The sequence below is a fragment of the Eurytemora carolleeae genome, unplaced genomic scaffold, assembly GCF_000591075.1.
Source record: "Eurytemora carolleeae unplaced genomic scaffold, Eaff_2.0 scaffold1703, whole genome shotgun sequence".
Taxonomy (NCBI): Eukaryota; Metazoa; Arthropoda; class Copepoda; order Calanoida; family Temoridae; genus Eurytemora; species Eurytemora carolleeae.
In genome coordinates, this window is record NW_019397596.1 from 53,332 (window position 1) to 73,624 (window position 20,293).

The following is a 20,293-nucleotide window of genomic DNA, read 5'->3' on the forward strand; positions in this document are numbered from 1 at the left end:
GGGGGGGGGGGGGGATGTGAAAAGATCAAGATTATTAAGAATAAAATTGTAAAAAGTAAGATGTTTTCCTTTTAATATAGTGAAATTAACATATATACCAAAGTAAATTGACGACAAGAAATTTTTAGAAATTAGAATATAAACAAATACAATAATTTTTAAAAGTTTTGCAGAGTAGCATTTCAAAAATTACATCTTTTTCCTCTTAGAGTAAAACTATTTTTTATGTAACTTAAAATAAATTCAGTTTCTTACAGATCTTTTTAGTTAATGTAAAACGAATGACTATAATGAAGGATATAAAACAAGGTGAAAGCTGAAAGGTAGGAAATGAAGCCTTTATTTTATGGAGTTTGTAAATGCCAGAAATGAGTGGAATATACATCATGATATTTTTCTAGGGGGAGGCAAAAAAATTCTAGGGCCGGGGGAGGTAAAAAATTCGACTTGCTTCGCGCGCATCATTAAAAAAATTAACCCCCCCCCCTTCAGAATCCTTATTTACGCCACTGGCGCCAGCTATTCCAAGATTAGTTGATAAAAAAATCTATAAAACAAAGCTACAATTTTCTCCCTGAACTTTGATTGTAAAAAAGAAAAATATTATGCAAATGAAGGATACTACATGATCGACTACCGTGCTTAATCAAATTAATCCCGTTTTAAGTAGAAATTGACGATTATAAATGGAAGATCCTTCCCGGAAGACTGTTTGTGGGAGGTTCGGAAGCCTTCTGGGTAAGTGCACTGCCGCAAATGGATGAAAAGAGGTTAGGAAGCTGTGCGGGGGAGTTTGCCTTCCCTCGCTTGTCCGATCTAGTTAGCTGCAGCTACATGGTGTCCCACGAAACATAACAGTATGCAAAACGACTTGAATGTCGTCTTGATTTTTGATATAATTTGCTATAGGCGTTTGTTTGTCAACTTAATTTTAGAAGTAAATTTCTAAAGATAATAATCACAAAATTCCCCTAGTCCTGCCATTTCCAAAATGTGGTCTGCCTTTTTTGTGCTTTCAAAATTGCCCGAGAACAGGGGCGTACGAGGGCTTTTGTTTAGGGGGGGGCATGCACAATTTGCAGGCCGGGCGCTGCGGCCACAAGTCCATATAGCAGCTGTAATACCACGTGCTAGTAGGTCGGATGTGTAGTATAGCGGATTTGGCGTAGGTGAGAAGTGGAGTATGGCGGATATGTGTAGGTCGAAAAATACACCACCGGATCAGTCGGTAGCCCTGTTCCAGAAATTGGCGCCGATAATTTGAATTAAAGTTTGGCGTAATTGACCAATGAGTGGGCAGAGTTTTCTCTCAACCAATCAGAGCTTGAGTTCCGTCTGGTTGTACTCTTCGAACGACTCCATTTTCAATTTTACAAAAATCCCCAAACTTTTGGAGAATGAGCAGTGAGCACTGTGTCTAAGTATTATTAAGATATGTTTAGTTTTGAGATTAAGTTTCAAATATTGTTTGTAAGAAATGTGGAGTTATTACAAGTGAAGTTATTTTAATTATAAATCAAAGATGGATGTATTTTTAAAAGACGACGCCATCGCTTGCTTGAAAGGACGATCAATTCTGTTTGTGGGCGACAGTATTCTTCGAAGCATTTATCAGGTATAGATAATACGGTAATTTCCTAGAGAACGATTTCTGGACCCCCCCCCCCCTTTTTTCCATTTTTGAAATTTTTTTGAAGAAGCTTGGGGGCCCATTGCCAGGCCTCCTAGCCTGTCCAAGCCCCGGCGCTCGGCCCCTAGCCTGTCCTATCCGCAGCGCTCGGCCCCCTAACCCATCCTAGCCGCAGCGCTCGGAACAGATAGTGTCTGAACCTAACCTAACCCTAAATAATACTAAATTATTACTGATTTGGTCATGTACAAAATTGATAGGACGGGGGTGGGGGGGGTCCAAAAATCGTTTATTAGGACGGACCCAATTCTATTTATACGTGGGAAAGATAAACATAATGTCGTAATTTTACCTCCTATTGATATTTTAACATGCATGATCAGTGAGCATTGCGCATATTGTTCTCCGCATATTGTTCTCAAGTCATGTAACACTATATCATTCTAACAATCGGTATATCTCCTACCCCCCCTCCCGTATTCAGCGCCCACTCAGAACAGAATGCACGACTTTCAGAAACGGTTTATACATGTTAAATGTCACAGCGCTATGCAAAGAAATAGTCTTAATCTCACCCACTCACCAAGAAAACGCTTTTTGGACCCCTCTGGGTAATTTCTTAGAGAACGTTTTTGGACCCCTAAGGGGTGTATTCTTGCTATTCTAAACCTATTTTTGTGAATTCTCGGAGATAAATGATTTTAAAATAAATATTTCTTAAATAAGATTTTCTAAGGATGTTTTGTGTCTTCTCAACACCGGAGGAAATACAGATGAACAAGATTTAAAGAGAAAAGGGATTCAGATCCCACGGTTCATGGGGGATGTTCTCAAGGAGAAGACTGGAGCACTCACAACAGGTATACAGGGTATTATATTATAGAGAAATTTATTCCTTCCCCCCAGCNATATTAAGAATTTTTATTTTACCCAGAATTGTGGAAAAAATAAATGATTAGATGTAAAGTGCATAAAAAGGATCGGGCGTTCAACTCCCCTGTAATTCCATAGAATACGATCTATAAGATAATTTTAGTCTTTTGTCTGATATTTTGTTTTGCAATTATTGTAATATATTATGTGGCAAAAAAAGTGCTAAGATGCAGGGAACCAGGATTATAAATTTTAAGACTGATTAAATTCTATACAGTCGTTTCTAAAGTTTCATTATTGGTAGGTAACCCTGTATTTTAGAAAATATTACAAGACTTGAAAAAGAAGTTGTATTGTGAAGTAATTCGAACGGATCTCACTTAATCTGGTGCATCTTAAGTAGTCATATTTGGGCCCAAACATGGTTAATTTTTTTCTGTTATGTTACTGGTCGTTTTATATTTGGTAAATCAATTTTTAGATAGATTAACAATTAGATCTGCAGTGAAACCTAGTAAACGTTGGAATAGGAAGACAACTTTTTATGAGTAATTCATGTTATATCTGGTAGCTTAAAAATAAATTTATTTAGTCAAATTGGTTTTTGAACAATGCACAATTACTGTTCTAAATATTTATTTTTAAAATCACAATTTGTCTTTCTATTCCACATTTTTATGGGTCCCACTGTATTTCTGGAAGGCCTGGCAGCCTTGACTAATATTCTAGGAATAAAATATTTTAGGCCGTAATTATTCGGAGATTAGAAATTTTGTAGACGAAGAGAATGATATCAAGGAAAACCAAGAATCTTATTGTGGTCAAGAAGGTTTGGAAATAATGACATTTGACATTTTGTACAACAAACCACTAGATATGTACAACTCATAACGGGACTGTTACATCATTTCAAGTGACCCTTAATGTGGCATGTTCGGTTCACAATGATACTATTTACACTTTAATCTGATTTAATTTCAAGTTTCCTTTTATTTAAAGGTACCCTTTAACCTGATTTAATTTCAAGTTTCCTTTTATTTAAAGGTACACTTTAAATCTTTGAATGGTGGAAGATGTCATACATGCCTAACTAAATTAATCTACTATAACGCTTTTAATGCGTAACATGTTTCATAAACAGGAATGAACCTATGTAAGTTGCTACCCTAGCCAGTCAAAAATTTCTTGCAAATCTAAAGATAAGCTTCTTCTTCACGAGCCGGTGCTTTTCTAAACCGATCAAGGAGTTCCTGAAGTCCCTTCACAATAATAAGCCCGATATATTCATTGTGCTCAGGTTAGATAAAGGGAATATATTTTCTTGTTAAATCATTCCCCTGTTCCCTCCCCTCCACTCAATCTCTGAATTCTTAAATCATTACAGATATGTTCAATTTGGATTTTTTTATGGAAATTTTTTGTTGTTGTTATTTTTAGTTCCCCCCCCCCCTTTAAACAAATAACTTTGGTATTCAAAAATACTTTTTTTCAGTGCTGTATGGGATATAAGCAGATGGGGTTCTTCGGTAACAAAGTTTCTTTTTACTAAAGCTGTTTGTAGCATAATTTCTTGTTTAATAACAGTTCTTTGCATATTTGTTTCGCGCATTTATTTTTTTAAGGGACCTGCTGATTATGAGTATAATTGCGTTAAACTTTTGGACTTCGTTAGAAACAATTTCGAGGTAAATAAAGCTCAAATTTAAAGATAATATTTCTTAACCTTTATTTAAGCCTTTAATAAAATTTAATTTGACAAGGCTGTTTGAATTCATTGATATGTACATGAAAATTCGATTATTAGGAATAATTTCGACCATAGTAAAGATTCAATTTAATATTTTAAACACAACTCTGATAGTATTAAATTGTTAGTTTTACATTATTGATAAACCCAAAACAATCGTTAATGTTTGAGGTGATGGTTTAAGAATGATCAACTTTCAAAGAAAAAAACATGAATATCTCATTCATCAGACAAAGCTTTTATAAATATGACATGGCACATGCATGTAGGCCGTAGGGTTACTTGAAATTACGTCTATATAGTCCCTTTAAGAAAGGTCAACCTTTCCAGCTATTTATCTAGGATTCCCGGTTGATCTGGTTGCTGTGCCCCCCCGTGTCCCCGCAGATATCTGGTCCCATCAAAGTCGAGGGCATGACCCTGGACAGAGAGATCAGGTTCCTCATTGCTGAAGGTATCTAATTCTACCATAGTAAGTACATACCATAAGGCATTATTTCTTAAAATTATCCCCTTTATAGAACCACTTCCCCCCCCCCACACCCACACCACTTTGACTGTGACCTACAGGGTTACCCACAAAGGATGAGAATGTAAAAACGACTTAAAGGGACAGTAAAGGAAAAATGAAAGGGGGTATAGCCTATACCCCCTTTCATTTTTCCTTTACTGTCCCTTTAAACTCTTCAAATATCACGATTTCAAGTTTAAATTAAGTTTTCATCCTTAAATATGGCTAATTAAATGGCACAGAAAAAAAGATAGTTTATTGTTGCAGAGAATCATGTATATAAGGAAACAGATAGTATCAATTCCGTACAGTTATCCTTTGCGGTTAACCTTGAAGCTCACCAAATGTTTTTGTGTCACTTGTTTTAAAACAATGTATTCCTCATTTTCCGGAAAATATTTAAAATATACTAAGAGTAAAACTATTAAGAGTGTGATATTTTATATTATGCTGCACTATGACAGCCGATGAACAATTTTTTAAAAATCAAATACAAATATTGTAAACATGGCTAGGTATCTCTGAGCTGGGAAAGAGGGCTGGACCTAACTAATGTTGTTTATTTTCAATAAACCTAGTTCTAGAGTTGTTCGTATCTTAGTTAAACTCGGCATTGCTTTATTGTCTCATTGTCTTATTTTTTTGTTATGGTATGGAATAATTCTTTGAGTTTCTCATACTTACACAATGTCCAGGAAACAAGGTTGTGGCCCATAAAGTAATCTCCCACGGGTTTGATGTGTTAGATCTCCATCATCATCTTCTTCCTCAGGTTAGATGGACATGTTATTAATATCTTCAGTAAACTGACAATTATGTACGTTTCTTATGTAAGTAAATATTCTTCCTTAATTTTAAAAGAAATTGCTAAAAAATGTTTAAAACAAGAGTGATCCTTTGGGTTGAAGTGCGGAACAGAGATATAGAAAATTATACTTTTAAATAACAAATAAAATCGGAAATTGTGTGAAATTTGTAGATTATTAGATATTCTAAGAAAAAGTGACTAATTTAACATGCAATTAAAGTTCTTTCTCACAAATGATTAGGACAGTTATAAAGGAAGAATTAAAGTGTTACCACCAAAATATGAGACTTCAGAGACGCGCGACTTTACAGATTTTATTCTAATGTTTTTCTTACCTCAAATGATTTCAGCAGCTGTACGTAAGATTTTTTGTTAAATCTTATCATCTACCATTCAGAGTCTAAAACTAAAGAACGAAAAGTTTTGACTTAAATTTTAAATAACTCGCCGAAATCGACGAGTTAAAATTTAAACACAGGTTTAAAATCTTGAAATTCTGCATTTTCCCTATTTGTCTATTATTCAATCATCATTCAGCTGCAGCTGAGAAAGCGGCATTCAACTTAACGATATATTTAAAAGTGAAAACCTTGTTAAAGAAATTTCACGTTTTAGATAAATTAATTTTTGGATGTAAACCCAAAAAACGGTTGTATGTTTTGTTTTCGGTTACGTAATAACAGCTGATTAGCGATGGTTATGTAATATTCTCCGTAAATCCTTTTCTCTGATTGGTTCAGATTTTTCCCGGGAAATTCAAATTTAAAATTGAGAAAGTTTAATGTTTAAGAAGCTATTCATTATTTTACAGAACTTTTAACCTCGAACTTAAAATTCGCGCATTCTTTTGTTTTAGACTCAGATCGTCATTAAAGTCCATCCTTTGTGGGTAACCCTGTACAATGTTATTGTTAGATTCACAAAAGAATGGCTGATGGCATGCACTGGACTAGTCCCGCAGTTCGGTATCAGGTTAATAAAAAGAAAATCTTTAACTAATTAATTAATTAACTAATTTTTCTGTGTCCCCTAAAAAAGAAGTTCTTGAAGTATTAATTAGTTTTTTATATCACAAAGTTTTTTCTTAACAATATTTTAATTTATTGAGATTTGGAACTAAAAAAAAATTAGCTTTCGTTTACAAAACATTACAACAAAACATTTAGCTTCTGGATCCATCCTGTTTAATTAAATAAATTCATAATCAATATCCAATTGTGGTTATAACCTGCAGGGAAAATCAAGCAATTATTCAGAGCAAGTGTTCAATGTTCATGATAAACAATACTCTTCACACAAATTCAGACCTCTGGTCAAAATTCAGAAAAGTATTTCCCCCTCCTCTGCTGGATATTTTTAACTATCTTATACTAGACAAACTTGCTGTTGACCCATATCTGCCTGTCACATGACATTGATCTGCCTGGAAGATGGAGTGGTCTACAAAATACCGCCTTGGATTATGACATGAAGATAGCTAAGTAAACATCTTTAATTTAATTCAAGTCCTGGCCTGGTTACCTATTTAAAAGTAGGTCAATGGCCAGAGTGAGTACTGGAGATCTTGAAATCTTTCTTTTTGGGATGATGCAGACTGCACCCCATGTAAAAACGACTTAAAGGGANGGATTAAGTTGAATTTCTTGGCGTACACTTAAAAAATGTATCAAGTTTTTGGTTTAAAATCTGTGTAAATATGGTTGCAATCCCCATATTTGTTAACCTGAACACACCTTGATATATAATGTAATGTTGTACATTGTCTGCAAATATAAATGCGCTTATCATTAACCAGTAACTACGCACAGCTTGTAATGCGATTAATCTAGCCTAGCTACGTCTGTAAATATGTCGAAACCTGTATTGTGATTAGCTAATAACTACGTCAGTGATAGGCTTAACTACGCATAAGTATATCCGCGCTAGTCTTGTAGATACTTAAACTCAACCTGTAACATAGATAACTAAATACACATTAGTTGAAACAGCCTCTTAAATGATTACCAAGTAAGAGTAATTTTTCCTTGTTTAACGAATGAGAATACCTTGAGGTCGTGTCCGAGTTGAGACAATGATAGTTTTAAGATTGTGTTCAAGTTGAGGCATTGATAGTTTACAAGATCGCGTCCGAGTTGAGGCATTGATAGTTTATGAGATCGTGTCAGAGTTGAGGCATTAATAGTTCAGAGTTTCTATATCTGTGCAGCCTGCAGTTATAGATCTTAAATTTTTCAAACTGAATTCTCTTAATTCAAATAATTTTGAGTTTTTATATTATAGGCTTACACTATTAGGTTGCAAAGAAATTGGGATCAGAGCTGAAAACTTTTGAATAGTGGATATCGGGATTAATGCTTGATCCTCTCTTTTTGATAATCTCAAGATTAACATAATCTTGCAAGATTATCTTAAAAGTGTATGAAAAACGATAAAATTCAAATTAATATTTAATCATCTGATAAACTGTAGCAGCCAATCAGAGAAAAGCGGGCAACCAATGAGAGAACAGAAATATTCTCATTGGAGAAAACAATTAACGGATATCCAAGGAGAGAGATAAAGAGTGGATTAGGACAAAAATGAAAAGTTTCCACAGTGAATATTCGGATCAAGAAGTCAGGATTAAAGTTTATCCATTCTAAAGTTCCCAGCTCTGAAGATTCAAGTTTGTGGCGTCTTTTCAGCTCCTTTGAATCACTTTATGAATGATAACATTTCTAGTTGAATATTGTAATTTGTGTATCACTATATTTTTGCTAGGCAAGTTTTATCTTATCAGAGCTGAAAACTTTAGAATGAAATATCCAGATATCCCGTCGGATAATTAATCTGGAGATTAAAAATGAGAGGAGAACAAGCAATATTTAATCTCGAGATTAAGAAAAAGAGAGGATTAAGCCTTAATCCTGATATCCACCATTCTAAAGTTTTCAGAGCTGAAAACTTTAGAATGAAATATCCAGATATCCCGTCGAATAATTAATCTGAAGATTAAAATCATGCATTAATCAAGCAATATTTAATCTCGAGATTAAGAAAAAGAGTGGATTAAGCCTTAATCCTGATATCCACCTTTCTAAAGTTTTCAGCTCTGCTCAGATAAAGTTGGTTTTCTTGTTTCACAAAACTATAATTTTGTCTTGTATCTCTAGTGAGGCAGAAGCAGGAAGATCAGAACTAATATCTTCTATGGAGAAGAAGAAAACAATTCTTAGTCTAAGTGAAAACACAATAAATAACAGGTGTTGATTAAAGAGTGAAATTTTAAGAAGAGTTTCTAAAAAGCCAGATTTATTTTGAAGTTGCGCATAAGTGCTTACCTGATTAATGACTTTAAAATGGATTAAATTTGGAAAAATATAAATATGCTTTTAGTCATTTCTGATTTCTATTTTTATTAATATGTGGCAATCATTCTCAAATATTCAGGGACACATTGTCATTAAGATGTGAACCAATCCCCCAGACATACAAGAACTCGGACGTAAACCCCTGCCCAGAGCAAAATTGGATTTGGAACAAACCAAACCAACCTAGCATCTTTAATCTGACTGATAAGGAAAGAAATATATTTACTTTTTTTATTAAGAAGTTTCTTATTAATTTATTAAACTAAAAAGGTTTATAAAAAATTGAATACTATTTTTTGTTTTTAATTTCAACAACAACCCAAAGGAGTTCTTTTCATACAGGAAAAAAATTTTGTTGAATATTCTAATTAAATATTTCTTGTGGATGGTATTAAGACTTGTAATTATACCAGTAGCTTCAACCATCCTTTTAAATCAAGAACAGAGAAGCAGGATCCAAGTCCTAGAGAAGATTATAGTTCTGGTTCAACTAAATTGATCGAGGGCTTTGATTTCCCCCCTGTATATGTTCTTAATCCTTCTAAAGAGGAATCAAACGCTGAAAAATCAAACCCAGGTGAAACAAAAATATAAAATTTATAAATGCTTAATTGTTGCTGATTCTAGTATACTTGAGTTGAAATATTGCTGAGCTACAAAACTTCATAATTTGAATAATTTCAAAATATTTCCAATTAGTTGATTTTTTTTTCAGCTCAAGTGTGATTTTTTGTTATGGAGAATTTTTATTCTTAAAACTTAAAATCATGTAAAAGATTAGGTTAGTTTTTCAAAGAATACAATTTTTCACGACCTGAATCCAGATCTTTAGAGCAAAAGATTCGAACTGTGTAATGAGTACCAAACTTAAATTATTAAGGAAAGTCTTCGCCGGTATATGTCATTTTATCATCAGATGAGGAATCTTCACACACTGTTTCCCACTCAGGTAAATTAGTTTTTAAGTATTTGCTTTAGGACATTCAGTACGATTATGATGAGATTCAACTGATCAAGTTAACGGAAGTTTTTCAACTCAGTTTGCAACCAAAATTATTACAAATTGGTCACAATTTTTAAAAGTATTAATGCAATTTCGAAAAAATTATCTAATTCATAGTTTTTTGAGAAGTGATCTTTTCTGTTAAATAATATTACCATAGTTTATTGAACTATCATTTTGATGTTTAACTGGACTAAAACAGCATTTAATGAATTTTTACTGAACTGGTACAACACGTTTCCCCCTCCCCCCGTTAAAGGTTGAATTTCCAAAAAAATTAAGTTTGTCAGTGCTCGATTAAAGGTTAAATATAAAGTAAAATTGTAAAATTTAGAATAGCATTTTAAAATTTAGAATGCTTCCTTGCTAATTGGCAGATTTTTTACTATTTCTAGAAGAATTGAGTATAATTGAATCACATAGAGAAACGGACAGAAAGATGAAAATGGATCAAACTTCAGAGAGGTAATGATAGATGTAAAACTTGGGTTATGGCTCAATTCTGTACATGCTTCTGGTCATTAATTAATCTGCATATTGTCGGATCTTTATTTTTGTATTGATACAAGTTTTAGTTTTAGCACCAAGTTTGTGAGCAGAAAAGTTATAATTTTATTTCTGAAAATGTTTAAATTCCTTTTAGAAACTCTAGTCCTGAGGATTGGTTGAAGTCAAAGGTCTCAGTAGGAGACCGTTTTTGCACAAACTTGGTGACAAATCAAGCTTCCTCCACCTTCTCCCAGCGCAGTAGATCCAGATCTTCACACAGAAACAGCCTTTCAAGCAACCAAGGTGTCCATGACAGGAGAAGATCAAGATCTCTCAGCAGAAGTAGCCAGTCAAGCAACAGAAATGTGTATCACAGGAAAAGATCAAGATCTTCTAGCAGAAGCAGCCAGTCAAGCAGGCAAAGGGCTCGCAAGCTGCGGAGATCAAGATCTCAAAGTAGAAGCAGTGAGTCCAGCAGGCAAGGTGTTCATGACCTGAGGAGATCAAGATCTCCTAGATCTCCCAGCAGATTCAGCCAGCCAAGCAAGAAAGGAGCTAATTTCAGGAGGAGATCAAGATCTTCAGATATTAAATATCCCAATGGATCAGTACAAAATAAAAGAAAAAACCAGGGCTTTTCGCAGACATTCAAAGACAAGTTCAGTGCACCTCTGTTGAGAATAAAAGGAGTTCGCAAAAGAAGTAAATCAAAGAATGGGAGAAGATCAAGATCTCCTAGAAGAGATCATGACGTCGGAAATGGAAAGGAAAATTCAAGCAGAGCTAGGTTGAACTCTATATTAAAGCAGACACGATTTAAAGCTACAAATATGAGAAGATCAAGATCTCCAGCTAGTAACAGCACCAGCTCATTCAAATTTGGAAGATCACCGGAAAGGAGTAGATCAAGATTTCCAGACAGAAGTATTAGTCCATGGAAGAACCCACATAATAACCAAAGGAACAATTACTTTGATCTTTTAAACTCAGCCTTTTCTATTTCAACTGAGAATGTTCTTATATTTTTGTTTTTGAACTAATGATTTTAAGTGAAGAGAAATGGATTTTAGCTTTGATAAGAATTTGTCTTCAATGTATTTGTTGAGCAGACTTGTAACTAACTTACCTGGAGCAATGTCTATACCGTCAGATATAACAAACCCCTTTGATTCAAGGAATAATCATCTGTCGAGCAGACTTGTAACTAACTTACCTCGAGGAGCAATGTATAAACCGCAAGATATAACAAACCCCTTTGACTCCAGGAATAATTATCAGAACAGGTTTCTTGACAGAATGAATTCTTGGCAGCCAGCTAATGAATCAACAGATCGTCCGTGGTTTCAGGATAGGGTTACCGAAGAAGGTAATAGATTCAACAATCAAGATAGGAGATCAAAGAAAAGAGATAGATCTCCTATCTATAGTTATAATTTCCGAGAAAAAAGACGACGGTCTAGATCTTCTGACAGGTTCAGAGGTGCAGGAAATAGGAACAGGACTGAAAGATTTGGTCAAGGACCAAAAAACGGATTCGGAGTGTTAAACAAGGCATTAACGGATCTGATGTCATTCATTCAAGGTGACAATTTTTTTCATTTTCTATAATGAACTAGAAATAGAGAACTCTATGTGTGCCTCATAATGTCGATGCTTGTTGGTTTGAGTACACTGAAAAAGAAACTTGCTAACTTCATTTATATATTTTCGCGAAATTTAACAAAATCTTTAGGAAATAGCCCCAGCGATAAAAACTAGATTATTTAATCATTTTTACTAAACAATATTGCATGTAGAACTGGACGTGTCTCATAAAGTCTTATAATAAGTGAAATTGTCCTAGAACGCCTAAAATCTTCATCCATACACATACTTGCAGAAATAGAGTGCAGCTTTATAAATTACTAGGCTTTCAAGGTTCTTCATGCCTCCTTTTCAGTAGCAATTTTACCTTTTCTAGAAGCAATTTTACCTTTTCTAGTAGCAATTTTACCTTTTCTAGTAGCAATTTTACCTTTTCACCAACGCTTATTTCATCTTTCTCCAAATCGTGGATTGTTCTGTTTATATCGGTAGAATTTTAAAAGTATTTTTCATTCATAAACCTTTCCTGGGGTCATGTAAATTGCCACAGCAAAATTTGGGCTAGATCGGTTCGGCCGTTTCGACGTTTGAGGATACAAGTAGTCAGACAAGCCAAATATACAGAGAGAGATATCTAGTTGCAGAAATCAACGTTTAATTTTTTATATTCCATTTAGAGGTCTGAGGTGTTGTTGCGCCACATCATTACAACCCCAACCAAGGTAAGTTTTCATATATTTTAAGAATTACAAAGGAAGGGGGAGACAGAGATAATAAGATTGTTACTTGAAAGGGAGTGTTCGCAAACAAATGTATATATATATAAATTTCGAACTTTATTTTAATCATTTATAGTTGACATAGCAGCATATTTGGTTTTTTTTCTGAACATTTTTATTAAAAAAATTAGTGTTCAGAGAAGGATGAATTGGTTGTATGATTTTTCAAGAAATAATTCCAAAAATATTTTTAAAACTGATTTTCCAGGCCCTTGTTTTATTTTGAAGTGGAAGACTGGCTTGAAAGTAGAATCTCGACAAATATCAAGATCTACTGTATTGACAATATCCAGAACAACAGTTCAGATTCATCTGAATTATCGACCATCGTCCAAATTATTAGAAGTTCAGAATATATATCTGAGCTGAAAACTTTAGAATGGTGTATATTGGGATTAAGGCTTAATCCACTCTTTTTCTTAATCTGCAGATTAAATATTGCTTGTTCTCCACTCATTTTTAATCTCCAGATTAATTATCCGATCAGGATTAAGGATATCCCATTCAAAAGTTCCCATCTCTGATCACAATACATTTAAATATTCTTTATCATTTTGTAAATTTGCCGCCATCAGTTATGAATCTGAAGAGTTTTGAGATTTGTTTCTGTATGGTTATGGTATTTATTAAATTGTGTGATAAAACTGTTATATTATGTGGCTTTATTTATTTATGTTCCTTCATAAAATAGATAATTTTCTTCAAATCATCATTGTTCAAATTTGTATTTACTTCATGTGTTATTTTTCTTGAAATATTTGCAATATCACCCAAACGAAAAGCAGAATGAAAATGCTGTTTTCTTAAAATTGTTACTTTTAAGCAATGTGATTAATTTTTTTGATAGTCTGTCATGTCTCTTAAATGCTTGAAATATTTACAGCAGCAAGGTAATACGATGGCTGCTGTACTTGAGCACGGAGATGTTGCACTATATGAGGAGGAACAGGACTTCTTCCAAGATATTGATCTGCTACAGAATCATGGAATCAATGTTGCGGATATCAAAAAACTTAAAACTGCAGGAATAAGTTGTTTCAAAATAAGCGGACGAATTTTAAGAACTATTTTGAGAAGGAATATAAACTATGATTATTTCTCTTAGATCATCAAATTATATTTAAGTTTTGTGTTTTAGAATGTTTTCTAGTCTTAAGGGATTGTTTAACTTAAAAGTGGTGCCCCAAAAAAAGAGCGCCGGTAATATATTTAACACAAATATGTTCTGAAGTCGGAACTAGTGTTGCAAATCCCGAAATCAAGCTTAGACCTCCATCTGATGTAGACACATACCGATCTTTATGATATCCCGTGGTGGTCAAATCTTGTAGGGATATACCTAATTGAGGGACCAATCATCAATCCTTAAATTGAATAGTGTATATATTTGAATATCGAGATCAATCGTTCAAGATTAACGACTTTCCACCCAAAAGTTCCGACCTTTGACTCCACTTATTTAATCAGGGATCTGCACAATTAAAGGACTTCAAATGATAACGAAGAAAAAACTCTGCGCCATCAAAGGTAAAGTTTTCTTAACAAAACAGTTAAAGCTATGGAAGAAAATATTTTTTCATTGGTTTACATTTTCTAGAATTATTACGAACAAAGTAATCTTAACTTTTTTCTTCAAACATGCAAACAAGAGCGTTGATTTAAATAATATCGTTTTTAAGATTTCTTTCATTTTGATGGGGAAAAAATAGCCTCTGATTTTTAGTATTTCCAAATGTGTAGGACTGTCTGAAGCTAAGGTGGATAAGATCAAGGAAGGAATCTTGAAGATCTGTGGAACAAGTGCCGGGTTCTGTACTGCTCTTCAACAGTCTGTTCGGAGGAAGAACGTGTTCAGGGTAACTACTGGATCTAATGAACTGAACAAGCTGCTAGGCGGAGGAATCGAATCAATGGCGATCACAGAGGTGTTCGGAGAGTTTAGGTAAATTTTACAGTCTAGAAAATAACTTTATATGGACTGAGCCGGCGATTTAAAAAATTCAAGAAAATACGACTCGGGTCTAAGCTGTTATTGAGCCTTATTTACGGCTCGGGCTTGCGAATTCAAGTTGCATCTATTTTTCAACAGAATTTAGTTCATAAAACCGGTTTAATGTTGTATTTGGTAGATTTTCATAGTTGGAATTGGTGCATTCCGGGTTTTGATGAGAATAAGACCCAACATTGAGCCTTATTCTTCACTAAAACCAACCAAGGTCGGTTTTATTTTCATTGGGCTTAACTCCTTAAGTCGAGCCTAAGATCTCGCAGCTGTCAATCACGTGACACAAGCAGTCGTCAAAGTTGGGTCTTAAAGCTGCGTTTCAGGAATTAAGACTCGAGCCGAAGCTTTTAAATCGCGGGCTCAGAGCCGGCGATTTAAAAAATTCAAGAACATACGACTCGGGTCTAAGCTGTTGTTGAGCCTTATTTACGGCTCGGGCTTGCGAATTCAAGTTGCATCTATTTTTCAACAGAATTTAGTTCATAAAACCGGTTTAATGTTGTATTTGGTAGATTTTCATAGTTGGAATTGGTGCATTCCGGGTTTTGATGAGAATAAGACCCAACATTGAGCCTTATTCTTCACTAAAACCAACCAAGGTCGGTTTTATTTTCATTGGGCTTAACTCCTTAAGTCGAGCCTAAGATCTCGCAGCTGTCAATCACGTGACACAAGCTGTCGTCAGAGTTGGGCCGAAGATTGGGTCTTAAAGTCGGGTTTAAGGAATTACGACTCGAGCCGAAGCTTTTAAATCGCGGGCTCATGGAAGCGTAAGTTTAAGTGACCCTCCAACAACGTCCGATATACAAAGGTGCCCTTAAAAGCTTTGTCTGATCATGTATGAATTAGATATCAATGTTGATAATTTTTTGGTTATTTTCAATTGTGGTTCCTCTCCAAACATTGCATGCACATTTCTATACTACAGGAAAACATAGAGGAAATATAAGAATTAAACTAGGAAAACGGCAATATCTTCCACATTATTGATCAGACAAAGGTTTCTAGGTGATCGTTATAAGGTCACTTGAAATTACGCTTACAGTCCCTTTAAAATGCTTTTTTGTTATTAAATTAAATTATTAAATTAAAAATCCGAACTCGGGGGGGGGGGGATATTTGAATATTTATACACTGAAACTGTTAATTATTCATGTTTTTTCTTCAATTCATTCGTCAATTTACAAGTTCTTGAAATATTGATAACTATTTGTTATTACAGGACTGGGAAAACACAGTTAGCTCACACCCTGTGCGTTACAACTCAGCTGCCTGGGGAGAACGGGTTTACCGGGGGTAAAATTGTCTACATAGATACAGAGAACACCTTCAGACCTGACAGATTGAGACCTATTGCCGACAGGTACAAATCAAGCTGATTCCTTAGGCCATTCTTTATCGTAGCATACTGTGACTTTCAATCACGTATTTGACCTATAAACAAACTTTTACACTATTTGTTAAAAATGAAAAAAAGTATATTAAGACTACGCTTAAAGTTTAAAGATTGTTGAATGACTAAAACGTGATTTAATTTAAACAGAAAAAACTGCACGCATCTAGAATACTAGTAACATACTTCAAATAAATACAATTTTTGACTAACAACCCTTCTTTCTAAAATGTTTGTTTATTGAAATCGATTGAGAAATTTATAAGAATTTTGTCTCAATTTTAGTTTATTATTTAAATACTAGCTCGGAAACCCAGCTTTGCCGGGGAACTAAAATTCAATTCGGTCAACTTCTAATTGTTTAACCTAGCTTAGAACATTCCCGTAGTTCTATCAAAATTAGAGGCAAATCGGTCTAGAGGTTCCTTAGTTATGATTCGGCATCCAATCAAACAAATATATTTTTCAACAAACTTCTTCTGTGAACTTCAATGATCGATGACAATTTTAATGCCCTTTCTCAATTTTATTTTTTTCTTCGACAACCTCATGGTACCTACATTTAATCTAAAAATTAAATTTTACTGCTGCCTGCTGACTGCAGATGAAACAAAATAATTTTAAAAAAACAAGTGAACACTATAAAAATACAGATTTTGTTAAATTAAGTTCTGATTCTTTTCATTATTATGATAAACTTATCTTTATGTTTCCAGGTACAACCTTGATCAGGAAGCAGTGTTGGATAATGTTCTCTACACTAGAGCCTACACTAGGTAAATATCTTACTTAATTTTATTAACAATTTTAAGAGTTTTATTATGTCCCAGCAGGGGGGGGGGGGGGGGGGGGTTAATTTCTGTGTAACGGCCCAGAACATCTAAGGGCATCACAGACCTCTACGTTATTGCTCAATGTCATGTAACTAATTATCACCAGTCCCTAAAATACGAAAATCCAACCCTGCAACTGGGTTGGATTTATTTCCCAGGAAGAAGTGTCATTCGTAATCGGAATTAACCAGATAAATCACTACCAACAATTGACAACGGCCATGCACCACCAGCAACCAAATCAAGAAAGAGCCCATCATATTGTTAATCCTCCTTTTTCCGGGCCTGGTGAGTCAAATTACTCACTGAACCGGCCACCAGATGACTGATAAACAGGAAAAATTTCAAGAAATCAATGTCGGGACCCATTCGATCACTGCAACTGTTCCTCAACAACTAAATTTCTTCTATCCGGCAAGGGTGTAAACTCAGGGATTTTCTTTATTATAGACTACTCTGAGTTTAGACCCTTGCTGTGGAGATGAATTTTCTTCAACACAGAGAGATGGGACCTTTTCGATCACTGCAAGTGCTCCTCAACAACTAAATTTCTTCTCTCCGGCAAGGGTGTAAACTCAGGGATTTTCTTTACTATAGACAACTCTGAGTTTAGACCCTTGTTGTGGAGATGCATTTCTTCAACACAGAGAGATGGGACCTATTCGATCACTGCAACTGTTCCTCAACAACTATATTTCTTCTCTCCGGCAAGGGTGTAAACTCAGGGATTTTCTTTACTATAGACAACTCACTCTGAGTTTAGACCCTTGTTGTGGAGATGCAATTTTCAACACAGAGAGATGGGACCTATTCGATCACTGCAACTGCTCCTCGACAACTAAATTTCTTCTCTCCGGCAAGGGTTTAAACTCAGGGATTTTCTTTATTATAGACAACTCTGAGTTTAGACCCTTGTTGTGGAGATGAATTTTTTTTCAACACAGAGAGATGGGACCTATTCGATCACTGCAACTGTTTCTCCGGCAGAGGTGTAAACTCTGGGTTTTATCGATCAAAGTCAACTTTGAGTTTACACCCCACCCCTGCTGTGGAGAACGGAGTACACAGGAATGCGTTTTACTCTCTCACGGCTTTTTGTTCACTGCCATCTCAGAATGTCAGGAATTATGAAAGCTCTACTAAATTCGTACTAGTACGACCCTATCCCCGTATTGTACTCGACTTAGTTCCGCCCCATGATTGATTATATTTCAATATTTCAATAAAATGTACGACATTTAAAAAGTTATTTTCGTCGAATCCGACTGGTTTCTTCTATGAGAGAGAGTTTTATACCTGTATTCATTCTAATTTTTCTCTGAAAGGAAATATTAATTTCAGTTCAAATACAATTTAGTAATTTAAAGGGTTAACGTTTTGGTATTTTAAAAAAAATTTTATCTTGGCAACGTTGTGAATATATTGAATATTGAAATGATTGGTGGTTAAAAAGCTATATTAAATTTATGATTATTTATTCTATAAATAAATAATTTGAAGTAAAAAGATACTTGGTTTTGTTAATAACAATTTTAATAGTGAACAACAGATGGAGTTGCTTGACCTTGTGTGCGCTAAGCTGCATGAGGAGGCGGGGATCTTCAAGCTCCTCATCGTGGACAGTATCATGGCTCTCTTCAGGGTAGATTTCTCCGGTAGAGGGGAGCTAGCAGAGAGACAGCAGTCACTAGCTCAGATGCTTTCTAAACTACAGAAGATATCCGAGGTAATATTTCGTAAATGTTCTGCAAGGCCGTTTTTGTGACTAAATATCCTATATATCTAAGATTACAATGTAGCTGTATTTGTGACTAAATATCCTATATATCTAGGAGTACAATGTAGTTGTATTTTTGACCAAATATCCTTTATATCTAGGATGCAATGTAGCCGTTTCTGTAACTTAATATCCTATATATATATAGGATTAGAATGTAGCTGTATTTGTGACTAAATATCCTATATATCTAGGAGTTGTAACTTAATATCCTATGTATATAGGATTAGAATGTAGCTGTATTTGTGACTAAATATCCTATATATCTAGGAGTTCAATGTAGCTGTATTTGTGACTAAATATCCTATATACCTTAGGAGTACAATGCAACTGTATTTGTGACTAAATATCCTATATATCTAGAAGTACAATGTAGCTGTATTTGTGACTAAATATCCTATATACCTTAGGAGTACAATGCAACTGTATTTGTGACTAAATATCCTATATATCTAGGAGTACAATGTAGTAGTATTTGTGACTAAATATCCTATATTTCTAGGATTACAATGTAGCTGTATTTGTGACTAAATATCCTATATATCTAGGATTACAATGTAGCTGTATTTGTGACTAAATATCTTAGATATCTAGGAGTACAATGTAGCTGTATTGGTGACTAAATATCCTAGATATCTAGGACTACAATGTAGCTTTATTTGTGACCAAATATCCTAAATATCTAGGAGTACAATGTAGCTGTATTTGTGACTAACCAGATGACCTCCGACCCCGGAGCATCTCTCTCCTTCCAGGCGGATCCTAAGAAACCAATCGGAGGAAATATACTGGCGCATGCTTCAACCACTAGGCAGGGTTTTATTGTAAGCAAAGAACGTCCTACTCTTGACTTTTTAGATTTTTTGTGGGGGTGGGGGGGCCTCAACGTTTTTTGACAAACAGTTTTGATCTCAGGCTATTAATATTTGTTTATTTACTCAAGTTATTAATACATTTCTTAGTTTAGATTTTCAAACACCTACGACAAAAGGAATTGGATGGACACAATTTTTACGAAGTTTTTTGCACCTTTTTATTGAAATGCTCCCGTTAAGTTAGATTTTTTGTACTCTTTAATTATTTCGGCTCTGGATTCTAAGGCCTGTAAAATCACCAGATTTTTCAAACGGGGGGGGGGGGGGAATGTTTAACTGTGAAACCCTACTTCCAGAATATCCCTGAGGAAGGGTAGAGCAGAGCTACGGGTTGCCAAGATCTTCGATAGTCCGGATCTACCAGAGAGCGAAGCAACCTTCGCGATAACATCCGGAGGAGTCGACGATGCAAAGGATTAATCGTCAAAACCGAAAATATCCATCTTTTCACTATTATAAAAGTGAAGTGTGTTTGGTCCTTTTTCTGTTAACATATTTTTATGAATTTTAGCCGATTTTGTAAATTATTTGTCATGGTTCAAATATGTAATCCAAATATTATTTGATAAAATATGTAGTTTTTTTATCTACGTTTTCTCTTAAAAAAATGAAAAATTAGTTGTTAAGTAAGAGTAC

The 20,293-nt window shown here is 34.6% G+C and overlaps 2 protein-coding genes across 3 annotated transcripts; both read left to right on the plus strand.

The window, feature by feature from the left end:
- Positions 1-1,343: 1,343 nt before the first annotated feature.
- On the plus strand, positions 1,344-13,480 carry LOC111715099 (uncharacterized). Of its 2 annotated transcripts, none has more exons than XM_023490353.1 (20): positions 1,344-1,615; positions 2,367-2,490; positions 3,249-3,301; positions 3,703-3,800; positions 3,996-4,029; positions 4,126-4,188; positions 4,593-4,704; positions 5,457-5,533; positions 6,485-6,541; positions 6,944-7,050; positions 8,722-8,811; positions 8,999-9,128; positions 9,316-9,496; positions 9,800-9,868; positions 10,318-10,387; positions 10,566-11,372; positions 11,521-11,993; positions 12,673-12,717; positions 12,983-13,156; positions 13,262-13,480. In XM_023490353.1, the coding sequence occupies exons 1-18, from the start codon at positions 1,523-1,525 to the stop codon at positions 12,678-12,680; spliced, it is 2,646 nt and encodes an 881-aa protein (XP_023346121.1). In that variant the 5' UTR covers positions 1,344-1,522; the 3' UTR covers positions 12,681-12,717; positions 12,983-13,156; positions 13,262-13,480. The 2 variants fall into 2 exon arrangements, with proteins under 2 accessions (XP_023346121.1, XP_023346120.1); XM_023490352.1 differs by having other exon boundaries at positions 13,286-13,480.
- Positions 13,481-13,657: 177 nt separating this feature from the next.
- Positions 13,658-20,240, plus strand: LOC111715100 (meiotic recombination protein DMC1/LIM15 homolog). Its single transcript, XM_023490354.1, has 8 exons — positions 13,658-13,799; positions 14,242-14,301; positions 14,515-14,716; positions 16,002-16,142; positions 16,889-16,948; positions 18,545-18,731; positions 19,469-19,593; positions 19,954-20,240. Exons 1-8 carry the CDS (start codon positions 13,673-13,675, stop codon positions 20,075-20,077), a joined length of 1,026 nt encoding a protein of 341 aa, XP_023346122.1. The 5' UTR covers positions 13,658-13,672; the 3' UTR covers positions 20,078-20,240.
- Positions 20,241-20,293: the final 53 nt, after the last annotated feature.

What these genes read in the sequence shown, in the direction of transcription:
- LOC111715099 (XM_023490353.1), top strand. Translation starts at nt 1,523, where the DNA reads ATGGATGTATTTTTAAAAGACGACGCCATCGCTTGCTTGAAAGGACGA. An exon ending in GATATATTCATTGTGCTCAG is followed by an intron (nt 3,801 to 3,995) that starts GTTAGATAAAGG and finishes ACTTTTTTTCAG; the next exon opens with TGCTGTATGGGATATAAGCA. An exon ending in TAAGCAGATGGGGTTCTTCG is followed by an intron (nt 4,030 to 4,125) that starts GTAACAAAGTTT and finishes TATTTTTTTAAG; the next exon opens with GGACCTGCTGATTATGAGTA.
- LOC111715100 (XM_023490354.1), top strand. Translation starts at nt 13,673, where the DNA reads ATGGCTGCTGTACTTGAGCACGGAGATGTTGCACTATATGAGGAGGAA. An exon ending in CAAAAAACTTAAAACTGCAG is followed by an intron (nt 13,800 to 14,241) that starts GAATAAGTTGTT and finishes TTATTTAATCAG; the next exon opens with GGATCTGCACAATTAAAGGA. An exon ending in AACTACAGAAGATATCCGAG is followed by an intron (nt 18,732 to 19,468) that starts GTAATATTTCGT and finishes CTAAATATCTAG; the next exon opens with GAGTACAATGTAGCTGTATT.